Source organism: Erinaceus europaeus, chromosome 6 (genome assembly GCF_950295315.1).
Source record: "Erinaceus europaeus chromosome 6, mEriEur2.1, whole genome shotgun sequence".
NCBI lineage: Eukaryota > Metazoa > Chordata > Mammalia > Eulipotyphla > Erinaceidae > Erinaceus > Erinaceus europaeus.
The window spans coordinates 41,397,744-41,421,442 of record NC_080167.1 but is presented as its reverse complement, the minus strand read 5'-3'; the positions used below and the strand labels follow the sequence as shown (position 1 = coordinate 41,421,442).

The 23,699-nt window shown below is 38.6% G+C and overlaps 1 protein-coding gene across 1 annotated transcript in view; it reads right to left on the bottom strand.

Moving 5' to 3' along the window:
* Positions 1-23,699, bottom strand: part of CATSPERE (catsper channel auxiliary subunit epsilon) — a 129,922-nt gene that overhangs the window by 25,847 nt on the left and 80,376 nt on the right. The window contains exons 12-15 of the mRNA XM_007534920.2: positions 21,279-21,337; positions 10,813-10,888; positions 5,976-6,028; positions 221-271 (exon numbers count right to left, since the gene is read on the bottom strand). Of these exons, the coding sequence (XP_007534982.2) occupies positions 221-271; positions 5,976-6,028; positions 10,813-10,888; positions 21,279-21,337 (239 nt within the window). The remainder of the gene's footprint in view (positions 1-220; positions 272-5,975; positions 6,029-10,812; positions 10,889-21,278; positions 21,338-23,699) is intronic.

Genomic DNA, 23,699 nt, shown 5'->3' with positions numbered 1-23,699 from the left:
TAAACTAAACCACAGCACCAAAGCTTCCTTCAATGTGGTGGGAGCCTGAGATGAGCTTGAATTAGAGTGTGTACATGGCAAAACAGCATACTTTCATTTCACCAGCCCATAGACTATACATATTATAAAAGATTGATGCTAGTAAGAATAACACTACAGATTCTAAATTACTACTATTGCATTGATAAAAAGCAGTGCTCATGATACAAATATTTCTTACTTTTTAATAATGTAATAAAAATCATGCTGAAGACATCCATCTCTTTTATACCTACAAAACAAAAACAAAATGAAGTTGTAATATCATCTACCACCCTGTATGCCTGTACAAGTATTGGATCATTTAAATCAGTAGTTCTCAAATTTGGAATGTCACAGTATCATCATCTAGTGAATTAGAATCTCTGGGCTTGGGAGTTGGGTGGTAGCGCAGTGGGTTAAGTGCAGGTGGCACAAAGCGCAAGGACCGGCATAAGGATTCTGGTTCGAGCCCCCGGCTCCCCACCTGCAGGGGATTCGCTTCACAGGCGGTGAAGCAGGTCTGCAGGTGTCTGTCTTTCTCTCCCCCTCTCTGTCTTCCACTCCTCTCTCCATTTCAACAACGATGACAACAATAATAACTACAACAATAAAAAAGGTCAACAAAAGAGAATAAATAAATAGATATTAAAAAAATAACAGTGGTCCGGGACGTGGCACATTGGATAAGGCTTTGAACTCTCAAGCATGAGGTCCCAAGTTCAATCCCCAGAAGCACATGTACCAGAGTGATGTCTGGTTCTTTTTCTCTCTACTATCATTTCTCATGAATAAATAAATAAATTCTTAAAAAAAAAAAAAGAATCTCTGGGTTTGATACCTCACCCAACATGTTCATGTATGCAGTTCTAGATGATGAACTAAGGCCTTCACACATGTGGAATGTCACTGAATGACCTTTCAGATTCAACTTCTTCATTACTTTTTAGTGAGAGAGAGAGAGAGAGAGAGAGAGAATAAAGAGGGAGGGGGCCAGACAGTCACACATCAGGTAGAGTGCATGTATTGCAATGCACAAGGACCCCAGTTCAACACCTACCTCCCTCTGTCCCCACCTCCAGGGGGATACTTCATGAATGGTGAAACAGTGCTGTAGGTGTCTCTCTTTCTCTCTCCTTCTCTCTCTCTCTCCCCTCCCCCCTCTGTGTCTCAATCAATCAATCAATCAATACAATTTTAAAAATAGTTAGAAGAAATAGGGAGAGCTAGAGAGGCACCAGAGCACTGCTCCATCGTACATTGAGCTCCTTTGATGCTAGCTGTGGTGTTTCCATTTGATGCTGGAACTCAAACTCGGGACTTGTACATAACAAGGTATGAATTCTACTCGGTGAGCTATCTTGTGGTCTCCAACAAAGCTATTCTAAAAATGCAGTTTCACACTTGAAAAAAAAGATACTAGAATTCGAAATGTACTGATTTGGTATATTATTTGGTATATGTAAAGAAGTCATAGACAATCTGTCAAAAAGAATATAAATTTTATTTGGACTATTTCATTATGCTTAATTTAAAAAACACAGATTTTTAATTGCTATGAGAGGTTCAGTCATGTAGGGAAAAGGCTATTTTAAGGATTCACATGATTTATAGTCAGGCTTCACATAGATATAATACTATCATAGTTTGTGAAACAGTAAGATTTTGTTGTAGTTTAAATAATTTACCTGGTCATTTTATTTATTTATTTATTACTATTTCCAGTACAATTCAGAAGATGCCCTAGTGACTGCTATATTGATTATTGGAAATCTAGGCTACTTTCCATCCTAAACCCAAATTAGAAACCACGAGATGCTCTCCTTCATTGGCAACTTTCCTGTCAGAAGTTCTTTATCCCCACCTGCAGGGGAGTCACTTCACAAGTGTTTTCTCCCCCTCTCTGTTTTCCCCTCCTCTCTCCATTTCTCTCTGTCCTCTTCAACAACGATGACATCAATAACAACAATAATAACTACAACAACAAAACAAGGGCAACAAAAGGGAATAAATGAATTAAAAAAAGGTTTTTTAGACTCCATAGGTCTCCTCTGGTGAATCTTAGGCCACACAACTTGAACTTCTCCAAAATTAACTCATAATGGATCAAAGATCTGGATATTAGACCCGAAACTATAAAATACACTGGTGAAAAATTTCAGGATCTTAACATTAAAGACATATTTTAGAGACTCCACTCCATGGGTAAGGGAAACTACAACAAGAATGAACAAATGGGACTATTTCAGATTAAAAAGCTTCTACAGATCAAAAGAAAACTCCATAAGGATAAACAGGAAATCCAGAAAATGGGAAAAGATACTTGCACACTACACTTGAGACAAGTTGTTGATATGAAAAATCTATAAAGAACTCATACAACTCAACAAAAAGAAAAAGAACAACCCAATAAAAAAAGTGGGCAGAAGATATGAATAGACAGTTCTCTAAAAAAGAGATACACATGGTCCACAGGCATATTCGGAAATTCTCCAATTCATGCATCATTAGAAAAATGCAAATTAAAACTACATTGAGATTCTACCTCACATCTGTGAGAATGGGCTTCATTATAAGTGTTGAAGAGGATGTAGAGAAAGAGGAGCTCTACTACACTGCTCGTGGGAGTACAAATTGGTGCAGCCATTATAGAGAATAGAATCCTTAAGCAAATACAAATGGAAATACTTTATGATCCAGCAATTCTAATCCTAGGCATTTACACAAAAGATATAACAAGGGATACAACAAAAAAAGAAAACTACAGACTGATATCTCTGATGTACATAGATGCTAAAATATTGAACAAAATTCACTCCAACTGGATACAGCAGTATATTAAAAAGATTGTTCATCATGACCAAGTGGGATTTATCCCAGGGATGCAAGGTTGGTTTAATATACGTACATCAATCAATGTGATCCACCACATCAACAAAAGCAAGACCAAAAACCACATGGTCATATCAATAGATGCAGAGAAAGCCTTTGACAAAATACAACATCCCTTTATGATCAAAACACTACAAAAAATGGGAATAGATGAAAAATTCCTGAAGATAGTAGAGTCCATATATAGCAAACCTACAGCCAACTTCATATTCAATGGTGAAAAACTGGAAGCGTTCCCCCTCCGATAAGGTACCAGATAGGGCTGCCCACTATCACCATTACTATTCAACTTAAGTGTTGAAAGTTCTTGTCATAGCAATCAGGCAGGAACAAGGAATTAAAGGGATACAGACTGGAAGAGAAGAGGTCATTTGCAGATGACATAATAGTATACATAGAAATACTTAAAGAGTCTAACAGGAAGATTTTAGAAATTATTAGGCAATATAGTAAGGTATCAGGCTATAAAATTAACATATAATAATTAGTGGAATTTCTCTATGCAAATACTAAGTCAGAAGAAGAAATCCAGAAATCAACTCCTTTTACTATAGCAACAAAAACAATAAAATATCTAGGAATAAACCTAACAAAAGAAGTGAGTGTTCAAGAAAATTGAAAAGGACACAAAGAAGTGGAAAGATATTCTATGTTCATGGGTTGGAAGAATTAACATCATCAAAATGAATATACTACCCAGAACCATATACAAATTTAATGCAGTCCTGATCAAGAGACTAATCAAAATTTTTTTAGGAGAATAGAACAAAAGCTACAAATGTTTATCTGAAACCAGAAAAGACATAGAATTGCCAAAACTGTCTTGGGAAGAAAGAACAGAACTCAAGGCATCACAATCCCAGGTCTCAAACTGTATTATAGGGCCACTGTAATCAAAACTGCTTGGTACTGGAACATGAATAGACACACTGCCCAGTGGAATAGAACTGAGCCCAGAAGTAAGCCCACACACCTATGGACATCTAATCTTCGACAAAGGTGCCCAGACGATTAAATGGGAAAAGGAGAGGAGAGTCTCTTCAACAAATGGTATCAAAAAAATTGAGTTGAAACATGCAGAAGAATGAAACTGAACCACCATATTTCACCAAACACAAAAGTAAATTCCAAATGGATCAAGGACCTGGCTGTTAGACTAGAAACTCTCAGATACTTAGAGGAAAATATTGGCAGAACTCTTTTCTATATAAATCTTAAAGACATCTTCAATGAAATAAATTCAGTCATTTTATTTTAGAAGACTATAACAAAAATAAAGCAATGGGACTACATCAAATTAAAAAGCTTATGCACAGCAAAAGAACCACCACCCAAACTAAGAGAATCCCACAGAATAGGAACTGATCTTTACACTGGCTTACATCAGACAAGAGGCCAATAACCAAAATATATGAAGAGCTCACAAAACTCAGCAACAAGAAAACAAATGACTCTATCCAAAAATGGGGAGAAGGTATGAATAGAATATTGACTGTCAGAAAAATGTGAATAAAGACAATGATGAGATATCACTTCACTCCTGTGAGAATGTCATACATCAGAAAAGGTAGCAGCAACAAATGCTGGAGAGGTTATGGGGTCAAAGGAACCCTCCCTGCACTGCTGGTGAGAATGTCAGTTGGTCCAATCCCTGTGGAGAGCAGTCTGGAACACTCTCAGAAGACCAGAAATGATCTGCCCTATGACCCTGCAATTCCTTTCCTGGGGATATATCCTAAGGAACCAAAATGCCCATCCAAAAAGATTTGTGTATACTTATGTTTATAGCAGCACAATTTGTAATAGCTCAAAGCTGGAAGAAACCTAGGTGTCCAACAACAGATGAGTGGCTGAGTAAGTGGTGGTCTATATACACAATGGAATAATACTTAGCTATTAAAAATGGTAAATTCATCTTCTTTACCCCATCTTGAATGAAGCTTGAAGAAATCATGTTAAATGAGATGTCTAAAGCAAAAGGATGAATATGGGATAATCTCACTCAGAAATTGAAAAACAAGATAAGAAGGGAAAACATAACACAGAACTTGGACTGGAGTTGTGTATTGCACCAAAGTAAAAGTCTGAGGTGAAGGGGAGGATTCAGGTCCTGGAACATGATGGCAGAGGACTTAGTGGGAGTTGTATTGTTATGTGAAAATGTTATGTACAAACTGTTATATTTCATTGCTGACTGTAAACCATTAATCCCCTAATAAAGAAATAATAAAAAAGATATAATAATACTGATTCGAAGGGATATATGACCCCCCCCCGTTTAGCAGTTTTATTCATAATAGCAAAAATATGGAAACAGCCAAAACGTCCTTCAGCAGATGACTGGATAAAAAACTTACGGGATATTTACTCGGTAGAGTATTACTCAGCAATAAAAAGGAAGATATTGTGTCCTTTGACATACATTGGATGGAATTGGAGAAGATTATACTTAGTGAAGCAAGTAAAGAGGTAAAGGATAACTACAGAATAGTTTTGCTTATATGTAAAATATAGAAAACTGAACATAAAAATGTGGAAAAAAATATCAACCTAAGTCTAAAACTGTGGGAGAGCTACAGCGGTTATTTATGGGGGGTGGGGATGAGGACACAGACCTTTGTGACAGGAATGGTGAGGGAAAAAAAACTGTATTGTAAACCATGAATTCTTCAATAAAAAATTAAAAGTAAATAAAAAAGAAAAAATAAATATGCTTTTATTTTCATTTGGTGGGGGGATGTGCTGTAGACTGAAAAACTGAGGTGAGGGTGAAAAAAATCAAAGTAGATTTGATTAAGGGACTGGGTAGAAAATAACACTGGTCATGGAGAAAGAGGTGATTTCCCCCCCATTAATACGATTCAGTTGTAACATTCAGCTTAGCAAAACATTAAAGAAAATCAATTTGGAATTTTCAATGCAAGTTTCGAACACCAGTGTAAATTCAGGTTTGGGTTTCATTACACACACGTCAGTTGTTAGACTAGCATTGTCATGGGTAATTACTATTTAGTCTGCCATGGCTTTTAAATGTTAAAAGACAGGTCAAATGAAAATGTACTTGCCCCCTAACAGAAAGGTATTTTGCAGGATCACAGCCAACTGCTATTTGGAACACCTAGAAAGAAATGATTTAAGTGGTGAGTTCAATGTACTGATGCACATGATCTCTTAAAATATGATTATGGTTAAAAGCAATTTCCCTATATGCACAGACAGAGAATAAATGCAGAACTTTGCACATGTACAGTACTACTCAATACTACTGGGACACCAGGCCCAATTCCGTTTCATTTTTATTCAGACAAAGAAGGAGAAAGGTAGGAAGAGCAGGGAGACACAGAGAAGATAAGACACCACAGCACCATTCCACCACATATGGAGCTGTCCATGGTGGACACATCCATTGCTGTCGATGGTGCTCTCACATGATGCTTAGCAGGGCCTCACCCATGTTAAGACACTTGAGGATCTGTCTCCTAGCCCAATTAAGACCTTTTAAAATTTGTGATTAAAAACAGCTGTAACCACATTTCTCCCAGGACCTCTACAGTCATGTCTCTATTTCAAGCTAGCAACCTAACTTAGTTGGGAGATTTCTAGAACAGATCTGGGTAGTCATGGGACTTTTTACCCAGGGTCCTGGTTTTTCCTTGATTGGAATGGCTAGTTTATTTCTGTTTCCAGGTCAGCTTTACTCATTGGAACTCACCACTCTCTCCCCAAGCCTCCCTTTCTCTCTCTCTCTTTGGTATTTTTTTTCTTTCAAAATCATTTGATTGGGGGGGGGGTGGTTAATGGCTTATAGTATAGCTGTTGACCCATGGATATGATTTCTCATCTCTCAATGGTAGGTATCTGCAGAATCCTCTCACCTCCAGTTTTAGGTCCTTCTCTACCTTCATACACCAGGGCTCCAAGCCCTTTTCACTTTTTTCCTTCCCCTTCTTTCCCAGAGTTCTTTGTTTTGGTATAATACACCCCTACCAGCTTTCCAAGTGGGATTGAGGCATTTGCATTCTGTCTTAAACATGTCATGTGGGCTGCATGGATCTACTAGGCAAACCAGAAACAGAAACGAAACCAAAAATATATACGCCTTACCTCAGAAGGAACTGGGGATTCAAGGATAGGGTTAGAGAGTGGTGCCCAGTCAAGCTTAAAGGATTTAGAGCTGTTCCTGCTAAACCAAAAACCTATAGGCTCCATTTGAAAGGTGTGCTGCACAGCCAGGTTTTGCAGATTTTACTTTCTGAACCTCCTGACCAGACCCACAGACCTTCTCTATCCACAGTACTTCCTGTCAGTTATCATTGACTCTTTGTATTCCCATCAAGTGCATTCAGAAACATAAGTCTGCTCTTCCTTTTTTTTTTTTTTTTTTTATTAAATTGTCCATGGATAGTTGACAGATGTTCTTAAATCTTTTATGGTCAGAGTTGGGCAGCAGCACAACCCCGTGCAGCACACATTACCATGCACAAGAACCCAGGTTCAAGCCTCTAGCACCCAGTTGTGTGTGTTGGAGAAGGGGGCTCACAAGCACCGGAGTAATATTGCAGGTGTCTCTTTCTCTCCCTTTCTCTGTCTCCCTTTTCCCTCTCAACTGCATTCCATCTCTATCAAAAGAAAGAAAAACTAGGGGGTGGGTGGGAGCAGCCAGGAGCAGTGGACGCATCATGTTGGCGTCGAGTTCCAGCAATAACCTCACAGCAATAAAAAAAATAGGTAAAAGAAAGAAAGAAGTCAACCTTTATAGTCAGGATGAACTTGTTACATCCTTTGTCTTCCAGGTTGTATTGACAAGAATCATCCTTAGCCTCAGCATCCACAACCAACCATGGCTAGGATGAAAACTAAATTGACCTGCAGGTGGACCTTGAATAAGAATTGTAGATATAGAGTATGGAAACATAAATAAGCCTGCTTCCTGGGGGTTCCCACTACTGTAATACTGATACATAAATTTCCTTTTGGATGCTGCTCCTCTGTGTGTGTGTGTGTGTGGGGGGGGTCCCAAAGACTCAAATTCAGGTTCTCAAGCTAGTGAAATGTGTCTTCTACAAGTTGACCTGTCTCCTGACCCAAAACTGTCTCATATAATACCGTTAACAGAGTAGATAAACTTGGTGAAATATACATTACATTTCCCCTTTATGAATGAGGCAGCTGAGAGTCAGAACATTTGGTAGCTTGCTCAAATGCCTTAAGTGGTAGCACCTAAATCTGAACTCAGGTCAGATTAACTTGCTTTTGCAATGCCTGGGTTGGGTTGCGTTGGGTGGGTAGGATAAAGATCCCAAACAAATCCATTGATTATCTAGGGAAATATTTGGGGGCAACTATAGTGCTTCAGAAGGTGTCTTGAATGGAATAGTGTGGAGCTGTCCAGCAAATGAAGAAAGAAAATATAAACTTTGGCAGCTGTCAGGGAAGGCAGACAAAGGAGCAAACACCTTTGACATTTTCCTGGAGAAGCAACATATGCTAGCAGTGCCCAAGTTCAGGGTTTCTTCTAAATCCATGGAGATTTGCCCTGGTGGAAATAAGGATCCTTTGTGTGGGATCTTGAAGAGCAAGGACCATGTCATATTTCACAGTGTGTTCTTTTTTTATTTAAATTTTTTGATATTTATTTATTTTCCCTATTGTTGACCTTTTTTATTGTTGTTGTAGTTATTATTGTCGTTGTTATTGATGTCATCGTTGTTAAGATAGGACAGAGAGAAACCGAGAGAGGAAGGGAAGACAAAGAGGGGGAGAGAAAGATAGACACTTGCAGACCTGTTTCACCGCCTGTGAAGCGACTCCCCTGCAGGTGGGGAGCCGGGGGCTCAAACCGGGATCCTTAAGCCAGTCCTTATGCTTTGCGCCATGTGCACTTAACCCGCTGTGCTGCCACTAGACTCCCAACATAGTGTGTTCTTTACATAAGCATTCCTCACTGTGTTACATCTGGCAGAGAGAAGGTGTTCAGGATATGTATGTGTGTATGTATGTATAGACAGAGAAGGCTAACAGGCAGAAAGAGTGAAAGAAACCATAGCAGCAAAGCTTCCTTCAATGTGGTGGGAGTAGGGTTTGAACTTGGGTCTAGCACATGGCAAAGCAGCGCAGTATCCAAGTAAGCTATTTTGATGGCATGGGATATGTTTATTGGATGTTAGGCTGTGGAAGAATTAAAAGCAGAGGCATTCCTCAGTGTGAAATAAAGACTCATGGCAAATGGTAGTGCTGAAAAATTTGTCAAACTTCCTAAGATTTGGGCACCCAGTGTAATTTTCAGATTGTTGGGCTTTCACATTTCTCTTGGCTTGGAATTCCAGTTATATCTGCTGGTTTCACGTCTATTTTTCAACAGCCAGTGTATGCATCACCTTCTTTGAACCTTTTCCTTCCTAAGCAAAATTGCTCCCTCTTTCTGTTAGATAACTTGTGTGTCCCATATTGTCTCTTACATGTGAGCTAATGAGAGAGACCAGAGCACTGGTCTCACATAGTGCAGGAGAGCAAATCTATAATCTCTGTGGCCTTAAGCATACATATAGGTATACAATCAGGCTGCACTACTTCTCCAGTGTCCCACATTTTCTCCCCCCTCCTCCCCAAACACCTTTTTTTTTTTGCCATGAAGTTCATCACAAGGGCTTGGTACCTGCATGATGACTCCAGTGCTCTTGGTGGCTGTTCCCCTCCCCCTATTTTCTTTTTTCTTTTACTTTGTTTTCTTTCTTTCTTTCTTTCTTTCTTTCTTTCTTTCTTTCTTTCTTTCTTTCAGTTTTCTTTTGTCACCAGGGTTATCTCTGGGGCTGGGTACCACCACTATAAATCTACTTTTCCCAGCAGTTATTTTTTCCTCTTTTTAATTTTACCTTCTTTTCTTTCTATTTTATTTGATAGGACAGAGAGAAATTGAGAGGGAATGGGGAGACAGAAGGTGAGAGATAAAAGATAGATATCTGCAGAGCTACTTCACCTCCCATGAAGTGTCCCCATCTACAGATGGAAGTGGAGGCTTTGAACCCTAGTCCTTGTACATGGTAACATGTGCGCTTAACCAGGTTTTCCACCACTCTCTTATTTATTTTTAAGATTTTATTTACTAATTAATGAGAAAGATAGGAGGAGAGAAAGAACCAGATATCACTCTGGTACATGTGCTGCTGGGATTGAATTCAGGACCTCATGCTTGAAAGTCTAGTGCCTTAGCCACTGCTCCACCTCCTGGACCACTCTTATTTATTTTTTTGATAGAGGGTGACACAGAGATACAGATGCCTGCAGCAACTGTCCCACTACTCATGAAACTACACCTCTGCTGTTGGGAATGGGGGTTTGAACCCAGGCCCTTGCACATGGTAACATGTGTGCTCTACCACTGCCTGGCCACTACACACATTCTCTTATGTGAGCTTATATTTACTCCTATGGCATTTTAAATCCTGTTACCTAGTACACAGGCAGAAAACATAGAAATACAGTGCGCTTGCAATAAGTTATCTGAATGAGGAAATGATTTGTTTTGTTAAATTAAATGTAGGACAGTTAGGAACATGACTGGAAGTCTTCTCAGACAAACCATACCCAACTCTGGTTGTTGTCAATTTCAGTTTTCCTTTACTTAACTTCATTTTTCCTTAAAACTAACAGTCTTATATCTGCGCATGGGTCTATACATCTTATTTTAGATAAATGCACAAATAATCTCATTTAGAGGCTAATTTATGGAAGGCAGAAATCTAATCTTTGGTTTCCAGAGTAAAAATAACTCTGGAATGAAACATTCACAAGTACTGCTAATTATTAGGGGATTGGTGCTACCCAGGGAGACTACATGCATTTAATTTTCTACTCATGCATTTATGGAAATACATTTTCCCCCCTTCTACCCAGGCCACTTACCCTCAGGGACTTTGGACATGATTTTGCATGTTCACTAGGCTTAATATGAAGCAACACAAGCCCCATGGTATTACGTCTAGGAGAAACAACAAACACAGGTGACTGTAGAATCAAAAAGGAGAGAGGTTTGACTCTGCCCTTCTGAAGAGTAGGTACATGATGTGAAGGGCCATTTGTCATCCACTGAGAATTATAGCAATCTGGGGGGGGGGGGGTGGACAGCTATCTGCATCAGCTAAGGCAGCTGTGCATTGTGGTCACACTTTAAAGTCATTGCTACCCCATACAATTCCATATTTGGGCCAGGAAGGCATCAGTACAGTAAGAAACAGAAATGGGTGTTTATCGGAGACTTCCGGAGGCAGGGCTGTGAGCAACAGCAGATCTGTTTCTCTCCTCTCCTCTCCCGGATCAACTAGGAATACCAAAGGAGACCACCTGGGACTGAAACAAGACGGGACTAGAATGACCACAGGAACCCACCAAATTACTGATGAGTGCAAACACATGTGGCTGGTGACAGAGAGGAGCCTAGGGAGAGACTAAGTGGCTGGTAACAGTCCGATGGCCTGTCAGTTGAGACACCACCTCCAGTCTGTTCTACCAACAAGGGGACAGCTGAAGGGAGGAGAGGACTCCCCTGAGACTCACCAAGTGCAACTCTGAATCTCCATTGCTACTGCCCTCAAAATCTGGAGCAGTGGCAGGGGGGGACACCAGGGGACAGAGATCTAACCAAGAAATTCAGGAGAAGACCTATACCTCGGAGGCATAACTGTGGGGCTGTGAAAGTCTCTTTGCATAACCACCGGACTATCTCTGCCACACCCTGCCTTATCTCTTGGTTAGGAGTCAAAGATTAAGAAGCCTACTTATAGTTAGAAGCCCTCAGGCTCCCATAGCCTACAGAGAAGAAAAAAAAAAAAAGAGGCTTTTAAGTCACTGAGCTCCAACTCAGGAATTAAAATACTATTGAAACAACTGTTAACTTTCACCACTGTGAACCCTTTAATTACCTTACTTAGAAACAAGTCAATCCAGGAAATAGTGATCAGTAATTTGAAAAGTACTAAGAGAGGGAGCTCATAACATACTATATAAAATGGGTAAACCAAATAAAAGAAATATTGGAGAAACGAACCAGGACAACAGTCCAGCTAAAAGCCCCCCAAAGGGTGAAGCACAAAATAATGAGTTCAACATCTAAACATTAGCTAAGGAAATAATCACAGGAGTGAGTAAAGAATTTGAAAGAATTCTAATCAGAAATACAGGAACAACAAATGAGACTCTGGAAGAAAACGCTAACTATCTCAAGGTTATTAGAGAGCTGAAAGCTGAAATAGCTGAGCTAAGAACACAACTAGCTGAATAAGCTAAAACAGTATCAGAAAAGGGAAACAAAATAGATAAACTCCAGAAAACAGTAGAGGGCAGAGAGAATAGAATCAATGAGGCTGAAGACAGAGGCTGAGAATAGAATCAATGAGGCTGAAGATCAAGGATGAATTAGAGACAACTAAAAAAGAAGTAAGAGACCTCAAAAAGAGATTAAGAGATGCTGAAAACAACAACAGAGACCTATGAGATGACTTCAAAAGAAACAATATATGCATTATTGGCTTAGCAGAGGAAGAAAGAGAGGGAGAGGAAGAAAGCATTATTCAGGCCATAATAGCTGAAAACTTCTCTAGTATAGACAACATCAAAGACATAAAGGTTCAAGAAGCCCAGAGGGTCCCAAACAGAATTAACTCAGACTTAAAGACACCAAGACACAGCATACTTAAAATGGAAAGGAATAAGGATAAAGGACCCTGAAGGCTGCAAGAGAAAAACAAAGAGTCACCTACAGAGGAAAACCCACAATATTAGCAGCAGACTTCTCCACACAAACACTACAGGCCAGAAGAGAAGGGCAAGATATCTATCAAGTGCTCAATGAGAAAGGCTTTCAACCAAGAATACTATATCTTGCTAGACTGTCATTCAGACTAGATGGAGGCATCAAAACCTTCTCAGACAAGCAATAGTTGAAGGAATCAACTATCACCAAGCCTGCCCTGAAAGAAGTTCTGGAAGGTCTTCTATAAACAGTCAGACCATCATAAATAGGACATATATCAGAACACTCTAAAACTCTACAAGAATGGCATTAAAATATCTTCAATCTTTGATATCAGTAAATGTCAGGGGCCTGAATTCACCTATTAAAAGACACAGAGTAGGAATATGGATCAGAAAATACAACCCAACAATATGCTGTCTACAGGAAACCCACCTAACTCACCAAGACAAACACAGACTTAAAGTGAAAGGATGGAAAACTATCATACAAGCCAATGGCCCACAAAAAAGGGCAGGAGCAGCTATTATCATATCTAATATGATAGACTTTAAAATAGATAAGATTAAAAAAGATAGGAATGGACACTACTTAATGCTCAGAGGTTCAATCAAGAGGACTTAACAATTATTAACATCTATGCACCCAATGTGAGGCCATCTAAATACATCAAACTTCTACTGAAAGAGCTACAGCAATATATTAACAGCAACACAATTATAGTAGGGGACTTCAACACCCCACTTTCTCAACTTGACAGATCATCCAGGCAGAAAATCAATAAAGACATGAGGGAGCTAAATGAAGAGATAGATAAACTAGAACTATTGGACATTTTCAGAGCTGTTCATCCCAAGAAACTGGAATACACATTTTACTCAAATCCACATGGGTCATTCTCAAGGACATACCACATGTTAGGCCACAAAGACAGCATCAGCAAATTCAAGAGCATTGAAATCATCCCAAGCTTCTTCTCAGACCACAGTGAATTAAACTAACACTTAACAATCAACAAAAGATTAGTAATAGTCCCAAAATGTGGAAGCTCAACAGTACACTTCTTAAAAACCTCTGGGTCAAAGAGGAAATCAAGGAAGAAATCAAAATGTTTCAAGACTTCAATGAAAATGAAGACACAAGCTATCAAAATATTTGGGACACAGATAAGGCAGTCCTAAGAGGGAAGTTCATTGCTATACAAGCACACATTAGGAAATAAGAAAAAGCACAAATAAACAGCCTGATTGCACATCTTAAAGACTTAGAAGAAGAACAACAAAGGAACCCTAAAGCAACCAGAAGAACAGAAATCACTAAAGTTAGGGCAGAAATAAATAACATTGAGAATAAGAAAAGATCAATGAAAGTAAATGTTGGTTCTTTGAAAGAGTGAACAAAATCGACAAACCTTTAGCCAGACTCACAAAACAAAAAAGGGAGAAGACCCAAATAAATTGGATACTAAATGAAAGAGGAGCTATCACAACAGACACCGCCGAAATTCAACATATCATGCGAGGCTTCTATGAACAACTGTATGCCACCAAGCTAGAGAACCTGGAAGAAATGGATGATTTCCTAGATAACTACTAACTTCCAAAACTAAGTAAAAGAGGAAGTGGATAACATGAACAGGCCCTTCACAGCTAATGAAATTGAAACAGTTATCAAAAATCTCCCCAAAAGTCCTGGACCAGATGGTTTTACAAATGAATTCTACAAAACCTTCAAAGAAGAACAAATACCTTTACTTTTAAAAGTCTTCCAGAAGATTGAAGATACTGGAATACTCCCTGCCAGCTTCTATGAAGCTAACATCACTCTGATACCAAATGCAGACAGGGACACAACCAAAAAAGAAAACTACAGACCAATATCTCTGATAAACATAGATGCTAAACTACTGACCAAATTCTAGCCAACCGGTTACAGCAGTATATTAAAAAGATTGTTCATCATGACCAAGTGGGGTTTATCCCAGGCATGCAAGGTTGGTTTAATATACGTAAATCAATTAATGTGATCCACCACATCAACAAAAGCAAGACCAAAAACCACATGGTCATATCAATAGATGCAGAGAAAGCCTTTGACAAAATACAACATCCCTTTATGATCAAAACACTACAAAAAATGGGAATAGATGGAAAATTCCTGAAGATAGTGGAGTCTATATATAGCAAACCTACAGCCAACATCATACTCAATGGTGAAAAACTGGAAGCATTTCCACTCAGATCAGGTACTAGAAAGGGCTGCCCACTATCACCATTACTACTCAACATAGTGTTGGAAGTTCTTGCCATAGCAATCAGGCAGGAGCAAGGAATTATAGGGATACAGGTTGGAAGAGAAGAAGTCAAACTCTCCCTATTTGCTGATGACATGATAGTTAGTATACATGGAGAAACCTAAGGAATCCAGCAAGAAGCTTTTGGAAATCATCAGGCAATACAGTAAGGTGTCAGGCTACAAAATTAACATTCAAAAGTCAGTGGCATTCCTCTATGCAAACACTAAGTTAGAAGAAACTGAAATCCAGAAATCAATTCCTTTTACTATAGCAACAAAAACAATAAAATGTCTAGGAGTAAACCTAACCAAAGAAGTGAAAGACTTGTATACTGAAAATTATGAGTCACTACTCAAGGAAACTGAAAAAGACACAAAGAAGTGGAAAGATATTCGATGTTCATGGGTTGGTAGAATTAACATCATCAAAATGAATATACTACTCAGAGCCATCTACAAATTTAATGCTATCTCCATCAAGATCCCAAGCACATTTTTTAGGAGAATAGAACAAATGTTACAAATGTTGATCTGGAACCAGAAAAGACCTAGAACTGCTAAAACAATCTTGAGAAAAAAGAACAGAACCGGAGGCATCACATTCCCAGATCTCAAATTGTATTATAGGGCCATTGTCATCAAAACTGCTTGGTACTGGAACATGAATAGACACACTGACCAGTGGAATAGAATTGCGAGCCCAGAATTGAGGCCCCACACCTATGGACATCTAATCTTTGACAAAGGGGCCCAGACTATTACATGGGGAAAGCAGAGTCTCTTCAACAAATGGTGTTGGAAACAATGGGTGGAAACATGCAGAAGAATGAAACTGAATCACTGTATTTCACCAAATACAAAAGTAAATTCCAAGTGGATCAAGGACTTGGATGTTAGACCACAAACTATCAGATACTTAGTGGAAAATACTGGCAGAACTCTTTTCCACATACATTTTAAAGACATCTTCAATGAAATGAATCCAATTACAATGAAGACCAAGACAAGCATAAACCTATGGAACTACATCAAATTAAAAAGCTTCTTCACAGCAAAAGAAACCACTACCCACACCAAGAGGCCCCTCACAGAATGGGAGAAGATCTTTACATGCCATACATCAGACAAGAGTTTAATAACCAACATATATAAAGAGCTTGCCAAACTCAACCACAAGATAACAAATGACCCCATCCAAAAATGGGGGGAGGACATGGACAGAATATTCACCACGGAAGAGATCCAAAAGGCCGAAAAACACATGAAAAAATGCTCTAAGTCTCTGATTGTCAGAGAAATGCAAATCAAGACAGCAACAAGATACAACTTCACTCCTGTGAGAATGTCATACATCAGAAAAGGTAACAGCAGCAAATGCTGGAGAGGGTGTGGGGTCAAAGGAACCCTCCTACACTGCTGGTGGGAATGTCAATTGGTCCAACCTCTGTGGAGAACAGTCTGGAGAACTCTCAGAAGGCTAGAAATGGACCTACCCTATGACCCTGCAATTCCTCTCCTGGGGATATATCCTAAGGAACCCAACACATCCATCCAAAAAGATCTGTAGACAAATATGTTCTTGGCAGCACAATTTGTAATAGCCAAAACCTGGAAGCAACCCAGGTGTCCAACAACAGATGAGTGACTGAGCAAGTTGTGGTCTATATACACAATGGAATACTACTCAGCTGTAAAAAATGGTGACTTCACCGTTTCAGCTGATCTTGGATGGACCTTGAAAAAATCATGTTGAGTGAAATAAGTCAGAAACAGAAGGATGAATATGGGATAATCTCACTCTCAGGCAGAAGTTGAAAAACAAGATCAGAAAAGAAAACACAAGTTGAATCTGAAATGGAATTTTTGTATCGCACCAAAGTAAAAGACTGGGGTGTTTGGGTCGGGAGAATACAGGTCTAAGAAGGATGACAGAGGACCTAGTGGGGGTTGTATTGCTATATGGGAAACTGGGGCATGTTATGCATGTACAAACTATTGTATTTACTGTTGAATGTAAAACATTAATTCCCCAATTAAAAAAAAGAGAGAGAGAGAGAGAAAAAAAAAAGAAAACACAAGTAGAACCTGAAATGGAATTGCCATATCACACCAAAGTAAAAGACTCTGGGGTGGGTGGGTGGGGAGAATACAGGTCCAAGAAGGATGGTAGGGACCTAGTGGGGGTTGTATTGTTATATGGGAAACTGGGGAATGTTATGCATGTACAAACTATTGTATTTAGTGTTGAATGTAAAACATTAATTCCCCAATAAAAAAAAAAAGAAAAAAAAACTGGGTGTTTATCAAGCTTTCAACCCTCTTATTTTATGAACACTTAATACTCTCAGGTTGGGGCCTCTGCTGCTAACTTCTGTTTCTTCTCGTATTACAAAGTCACAACCACTGCATTTGCCATAATCTGTAGATGTTTCCCTCCTATTTGTAACAGAAATAAGACTAAGAGGTGAGTTTTTCTTAACCATATCATGCTGAGTCCTGTGATGGGCCAAGATCCAAAGGAAGATAAGACATAATGTCCTTGATTATGAAGGGTCAAAAGAAAATACATAGCTATGGACTGAAGAGATAACATAATGGTTATGCAACAAACTTTCATGCCTGACGCTCTGAGGTCTCAGGTTCTATTCCCAGCACTACCATAAGGCAGAGCTTCACGGTGCTCTGATCTCTCTCTATATCTCTCAGTAAAATAAATAAAATATTTTTAAAGAGAAAAATAGACACCTTAATATAACAAAGAAAATAGTGTGATCCCCCTCCCAATGGTTGAGTCAACACAAAAACCACACAAATACTTGACAGTACAATTCTAAGTTGGCTGTTTTTCTTCAGAAATTAAGAAAACTTCTAAGTGCTACCTTATTTTAAGAGTCACAGATGAAGTTTTATACTAAAGGTTTCCTGAGCCATTCTAGTTTTGTTTTGGTGGTGGTGAAGTCAAGTCTGCTGCCTTACAAAGTATGGGGCAGGCCAAGGCTGCCTGCAAAGCGGGCAAACACCCGTAGCACTGCTTCACCACACATGAAACTTTTCCAGCAGGTAAGGATTGGGGGCTTGAACCTGGGTCCTTGTGCACTGTAATGTATGCATTCAACCAGGTGTGCCACCTAAATTCAACCCGGCCCCCTATTTTTTTAAATTTATTTCTTTATTGGGGAATTAATGTTTTACATTCAACAGTAAATACAATAGTTTGTACATGCATAACATTCCCCAGTTTCCCATTTAACAATGCAACCCCCACTATGTCATTTATCATCCATCATGGACCTGTATTCTCCCCACCCACCCACCCAGAGTCTTTTACTTGGGTGCAATATGCCAACTCCATTTCAGGTTCTACTTGTATTTTCTTTTCTGATCTTGTTTTTCAACTTCTGCCTGAGAGTGAGATCATCCCATAGTCATCCTTCTGTTTCTGACTTATTTCACTCAACATGATTTTTTCAAGGTCCATCCAAGATCAGCTGAAACGGTGAAGTCACCATTTTTTACAGCTGAGTAGTATTCCATTGTGTATATAGACCACAACTTGCTCAGTCACTCATCTGTTGTTGGACACCTGGGTTGCTTCCAGGTTTTGGCTATTACAAATTGTGCTGCTAAGACATATTTGTACACAGATCTTTTTTGGATGGATATGTTGGGTTCCTTAGGATATATCCCCAGGAGAGGAATTGCAGGGTCATAGGGTAGGTCCATTTCTAGCCTTCTGAGAGTTCTCCAGACTGTTCTCCACAGAGGTTGGACCAATTGACATTCCCACCAGCAGTGTAGGAGGGTTCCTTTGACCCCACACCCTCTCCAGCATTTGCTGCTGTTACCTTTTCTGATGTATGACATTCTCACAGGAGTGAAGTTGTATCTTGTTGCTGTCTTGATTTGCATTTCTTGGAGCATTTTTTCATGTGTTTTTCATGTTTTCATGTGTTTTTCAGCCTTTTGGATCTCTTCTGTGGTGAATATTCTGTCCATGTCCATGTTCTCCCCCCATTTTTGGATGGGGTTATTTGTTTCTTTGTTGAGTTTGGCAAGTTATTTATATATGTTGGTTATTAAACTCTTGTCTGATGTACGGTATGTAAAGATCTTCTCCCATTCTGTGAGGGGTCTCTTGGTTTGGGTAGTAGTCTCTTTAGCTGTGCAGCAATCTTTAAAAATTTTTTTTTAAATCATTATGATTTATTTTCCCTTTCGTTGCCCTTGTTGTTTTATTGTTGTAGTTATTATTGTTGTTGATGTTGTCGTTGTTGGATAGGACAGAGAGAAATGGAGAGAGGAGGGGAAGACAGAGAGGGAGAGAAAGACAGACACCTACAGACCTGCTTCACAGTCTGTGAAGCGACTCCCCCTGCAGGTGGTGAGCCTGGGGCTTGAACCAGGATCCTTACGCCAGTCCTTGTGCTTTGTGCCATGTGCGCTTAACCTGCTGCGCGACAGCCTGACTCCCTGTGAAGAAGCTTTTTAATTTTATGTAGTCCCATAGGTTTATGCTTGTCTTAGTCTTCATTGTAATTGGATTTGTTTCATTGAAGATGTCTTTAAAATTTATGCAGAAAAGACTTCTGCCAATATTTTCCACTAAGTATCTGATAGTTTGTGGTCTAACATCCAAGTCCTTGATCCACTTGGAATTTACTTTTGTATTTGGTGAAATATAGTGGTTCAGTTTCATTCATTCTTCTGCATGTTTCAGCCCATTGTTTCCAACACCATTTGTTGAAGACACTCTGCTTTCCCCATTTAATAGTCTGGGCACCTTTGTCAAAAATTAGATGTCCATAGGTGTGGGGGCCTCAATTCTGGGCTCGCAATTCTATTCCACTGGTCAGTGTGTCTCTTCATGTTCCAGTACCAAGCAGTTTTGATGACAATGGCCCTATAATACAATTTGAGATCTGGGAGTGTGATGCCTCCGGTTCTGTTCTTTTTTCTCAAAATTGTTTTGGTAATTCTAGGTGTTTTCTGGTTCCAGATCAACATTTGTAACATTTGTTCTATTCTCCTAAAAAATGTGCTTGGGATCTTGTTGGGGATAGCATTAAATTTGTAGATGGCTCTGGGTAGTATATTCATTTTGATGATGTTAATTCTACCAACCCATGAACATCGAATATCTTTCCACTTCTTTGTGTCTTTTTCAGTTTCCTTGAGTAGTGACTCATAATTTTCAGTATACAAGTCTTTCACTTCTTTGGTTAGGTTTACTCCTAGACATTTTATTGTTTTTGTTGCTATAGTAAAAGGAATTGATTTCTGGATTTCAGTTTCTTCTAACTTAGTGTTTGCATAGAGGAATGCCACTGACTTTTGAATGTTAATTTTGTAGCCTGACACCTTACTGTATTGCCTGATGATTTCCAAAAGCTTCTTGCTGGATTCCTTAGGTTTCTCCATGTATACTAACTATCATGTCATCTGCAAATAGGGAGAGTTTGACTTCTCTTCCAACCTATATCCCTATAATTCCTTGCTCCTGCCTGATTGCTATGGCAAGAACTTCCAACACTATGTTGAGTAGTAATGGTGATAGTAGGCAGCCCTTTCTAGTACCTGATCTGAGTGGAAATGCTTCCAGTTATTCACCATTGAGTATGATGTTGGCTGTAGGTTTGCTATATATAGACTCCACTATTTTGAGGAACTTTCCATCTATTCCCATTTTTTGTAGTGTTTTGATCATAAAGGGAGGTTGGATTTTGTCAAAGGCTTTCTCTGCATCTATTGATATGACCATGTGTTTTTTGGACTTGCTTTTGTTGACGTGGAGTAAACTTTCTTATATGGTTAAACCAACAAGAAGAAATATTGGAGAAATGAACCAGGACAAGAGTCCACCTAAAAGCCCCCCAAAGTTTGAAGCACAAAATAATGAGGTTAACATCCAAACACTAGTAAAGGAAATAATCATAGGAGTGAGTAAAGAATCTGAAGGAATTGTCATCAGAAATGCAGAAACAACCAACGAGACTCTGGAAGAAAACACTAATTATCTCAAGATTATTAAAGAGCTGGAAGCTAAAATATCTGAGCTAAGAACACAACTAGCTGAACAAGCTAAAACAGTATCAGAACAGGGAAACAAAATAGATAAACTCCAGAAAACAGTAGAGGGGAGAGAGAATAGAATGGAATAGGGAGTTTGGGGGGAAGAGGGTATTTGAAGCCTTTGATGGGGTGGGGTGGGACTGTATAAACATATGCAGTAGACAGCTGCTATGCAGAATGGGGAAACTATACACATGTAACGTATAAATGGATATACATAAACCCCTTCCAGTAAAATTTAAAAAATAATACTTACTGCTGTTTGTAGTAGTTGTTTAAATATCCATAGTCTTTATTGTGATAAAAATTCATTACCTGAAATAGAAAATAAAAATGTTTTATATAGAACAGGCAAATTGGGAATGGAGACAATAGATATTTTACTTTTCTATCTATTCATTTAATAATGAGACAGAAAATAACTGAGATGGAATAGAGAGGTAGAGAGGGAGAAAGATAGACACCTTCCTCACTGTGAAGCTTCCCCTCTTTCAGTGAGTATATTTTATTTATTTTAGATATACAACTGACTTCATTGAAAAATTTAATTTTGCCAAAATTCAAGATAGCATGTTATAATCATAGAATTGACACGTGGATTAATGGAACAAAATAGAGCACCCAGAAATAAGAAGGCAACATACTAAATCAGAGAAAACAATTGCAAGACATACATCTGATTAAAGTTGGATAACTGAAGACTCTAAGAACTCCTCCAACTCAATAAACAACAACAACAACAACAACAACTAAAATAAGAAGCAAGTAAGCAATCTGATCAAAATTTGAATAGTGGATCTGAACTTCTTTGAATACAGGTAGATCTATTAAAAGGTGCTCAGTGTAATGAGGGGCTGGCAGATCAAAGTCACGATGAGAGATAATCTTATGCTTGTTAGAATGGCTACCATCAAAAAGACAATTGCAAATGCTGACAAGGATATGGAGAAAAGGGAACTGTGAAACCCTGTTGGTATGAACATAAATTGAAGATCAAGCTACCATGTGATCTAGCAAGTCCACCAGTGTCTTTATCCAGAGTAACTAAAACCACTACTTGAAAAGATATTTGAGCCCATATTCATTATATTATTACTGGCATTCAGTAAGATACAAGCACAACCTTCATGTCTGTTGATTAGTGAGTGGATACAAAAAAGTGGTGTATACATGGAATAAAATTTTTATTATTCAGTTATGCAAAGGTCATCTTGCTATTTGTGACAACATGGATAAAACTTGATGGCATTTTGTTAGACAAGTCAGACATAGAAAGACAGGTAGCATACTGTTATATTTATATGTGAATTCTAAAACAAAAGCATCCTTTCCAAATTCCTTCTAGCTAAAGAGACTGGATTAGTGGTTGCCAGAGATGAGAGGTAGGTGGAGTGGGAGAATATTATCAAATGCTGCAAATTTATAGTTATAAAACAAGTAAGGTATAGAGATGTAATTTATAGCACAGTGACAATAATTACTGTATCATATATTGCGAATTACTAAGAGGATAGATCTTAAAGCTTCTCATCAGAAGAAAAACACAACAATGTATGGGGATCTGTGTTAGCTAGAATTATTGTGGTTATTGTGAAATTATACAAATATCAACTTTTTTGGCTGAATGCTTTAAACTAATATGTCACATACAAATTATACCTTGGTTTTTTTTAAAAAAAAAGTTTGAGGGACTGGTAATGGCACATGTCACAGAGCATACATTACCGAAGTTCAAGGCCCTAGTCCTCAGCTGCAGTGGGGAGCTTCACGAGTTGTAAAGCAGTGTTGCATCTCTCTCTCTCACCCCCTTCCTTCTCAATGTCTGTCTCTATCCAAAATAAATTATAAAAATTAAAACACAAGTAGAACCTGAACTGGAGTTGGTATATTGCACCACAGTAAAAGACTCTGGGGTGGGTGGGTGGGGGGAAGAGTACAGGTCCTGGAAAAGGATGACAGAGGACCTAATGGGGGTTGTATTGTTATGTGAAAAACTGAGAAATATCATGCATGTACAAACTATTGTATTCACTGTCAAATGTAAAGCATTAATCCCCCAATAAAGAAATAAAAAAATTTATTCTAACACCCTAAAAAAATTAAAAAAAAATAAAATAAGATTTTTTTGATGTAAAATATCTTTTAGTTTAACTATCACGAAGAATTCACCTGGTAGCAATAAAATATTTTCTTTAACTTTTTTTTTTTATTATTGCCACAAAGGCTATTGCTGAGGCTTGGTGCCTGCAAGATATATCCACTGTTCCCGGCAACCATTATTTCCTCTTTTTCTTTCTCCCATTAAAAAAAAAATTTTTTTTTGACAGAGAGAGAAGGAAAAGATTGAGAGCTGGCAAGAAAGAGAGACACCTATAGTACTACTATACACAGGTGACGCTTCCCCTCTGTAGGTGGGGACTGGGGTCTGGACTCAGGTCCTTGTGCATGTTAACATGTGTGCTTAAACAGGTGCGCCAATGCCTGGCCCCATAAAATCTTTTATAAACTAATTATTATTCATTGTTTGGCTGGGGAGACACTTAGTGAGAGAGATTTGCATATATGAAGCCACAGGATGTAGTTTTGGATCAGCATATGCCAGCGTTACGTGGTGATGTGCACTTTAATTCTCTATAGCTCATAAAAATAATTATGTATTGTTATGTTGAATTTTCCA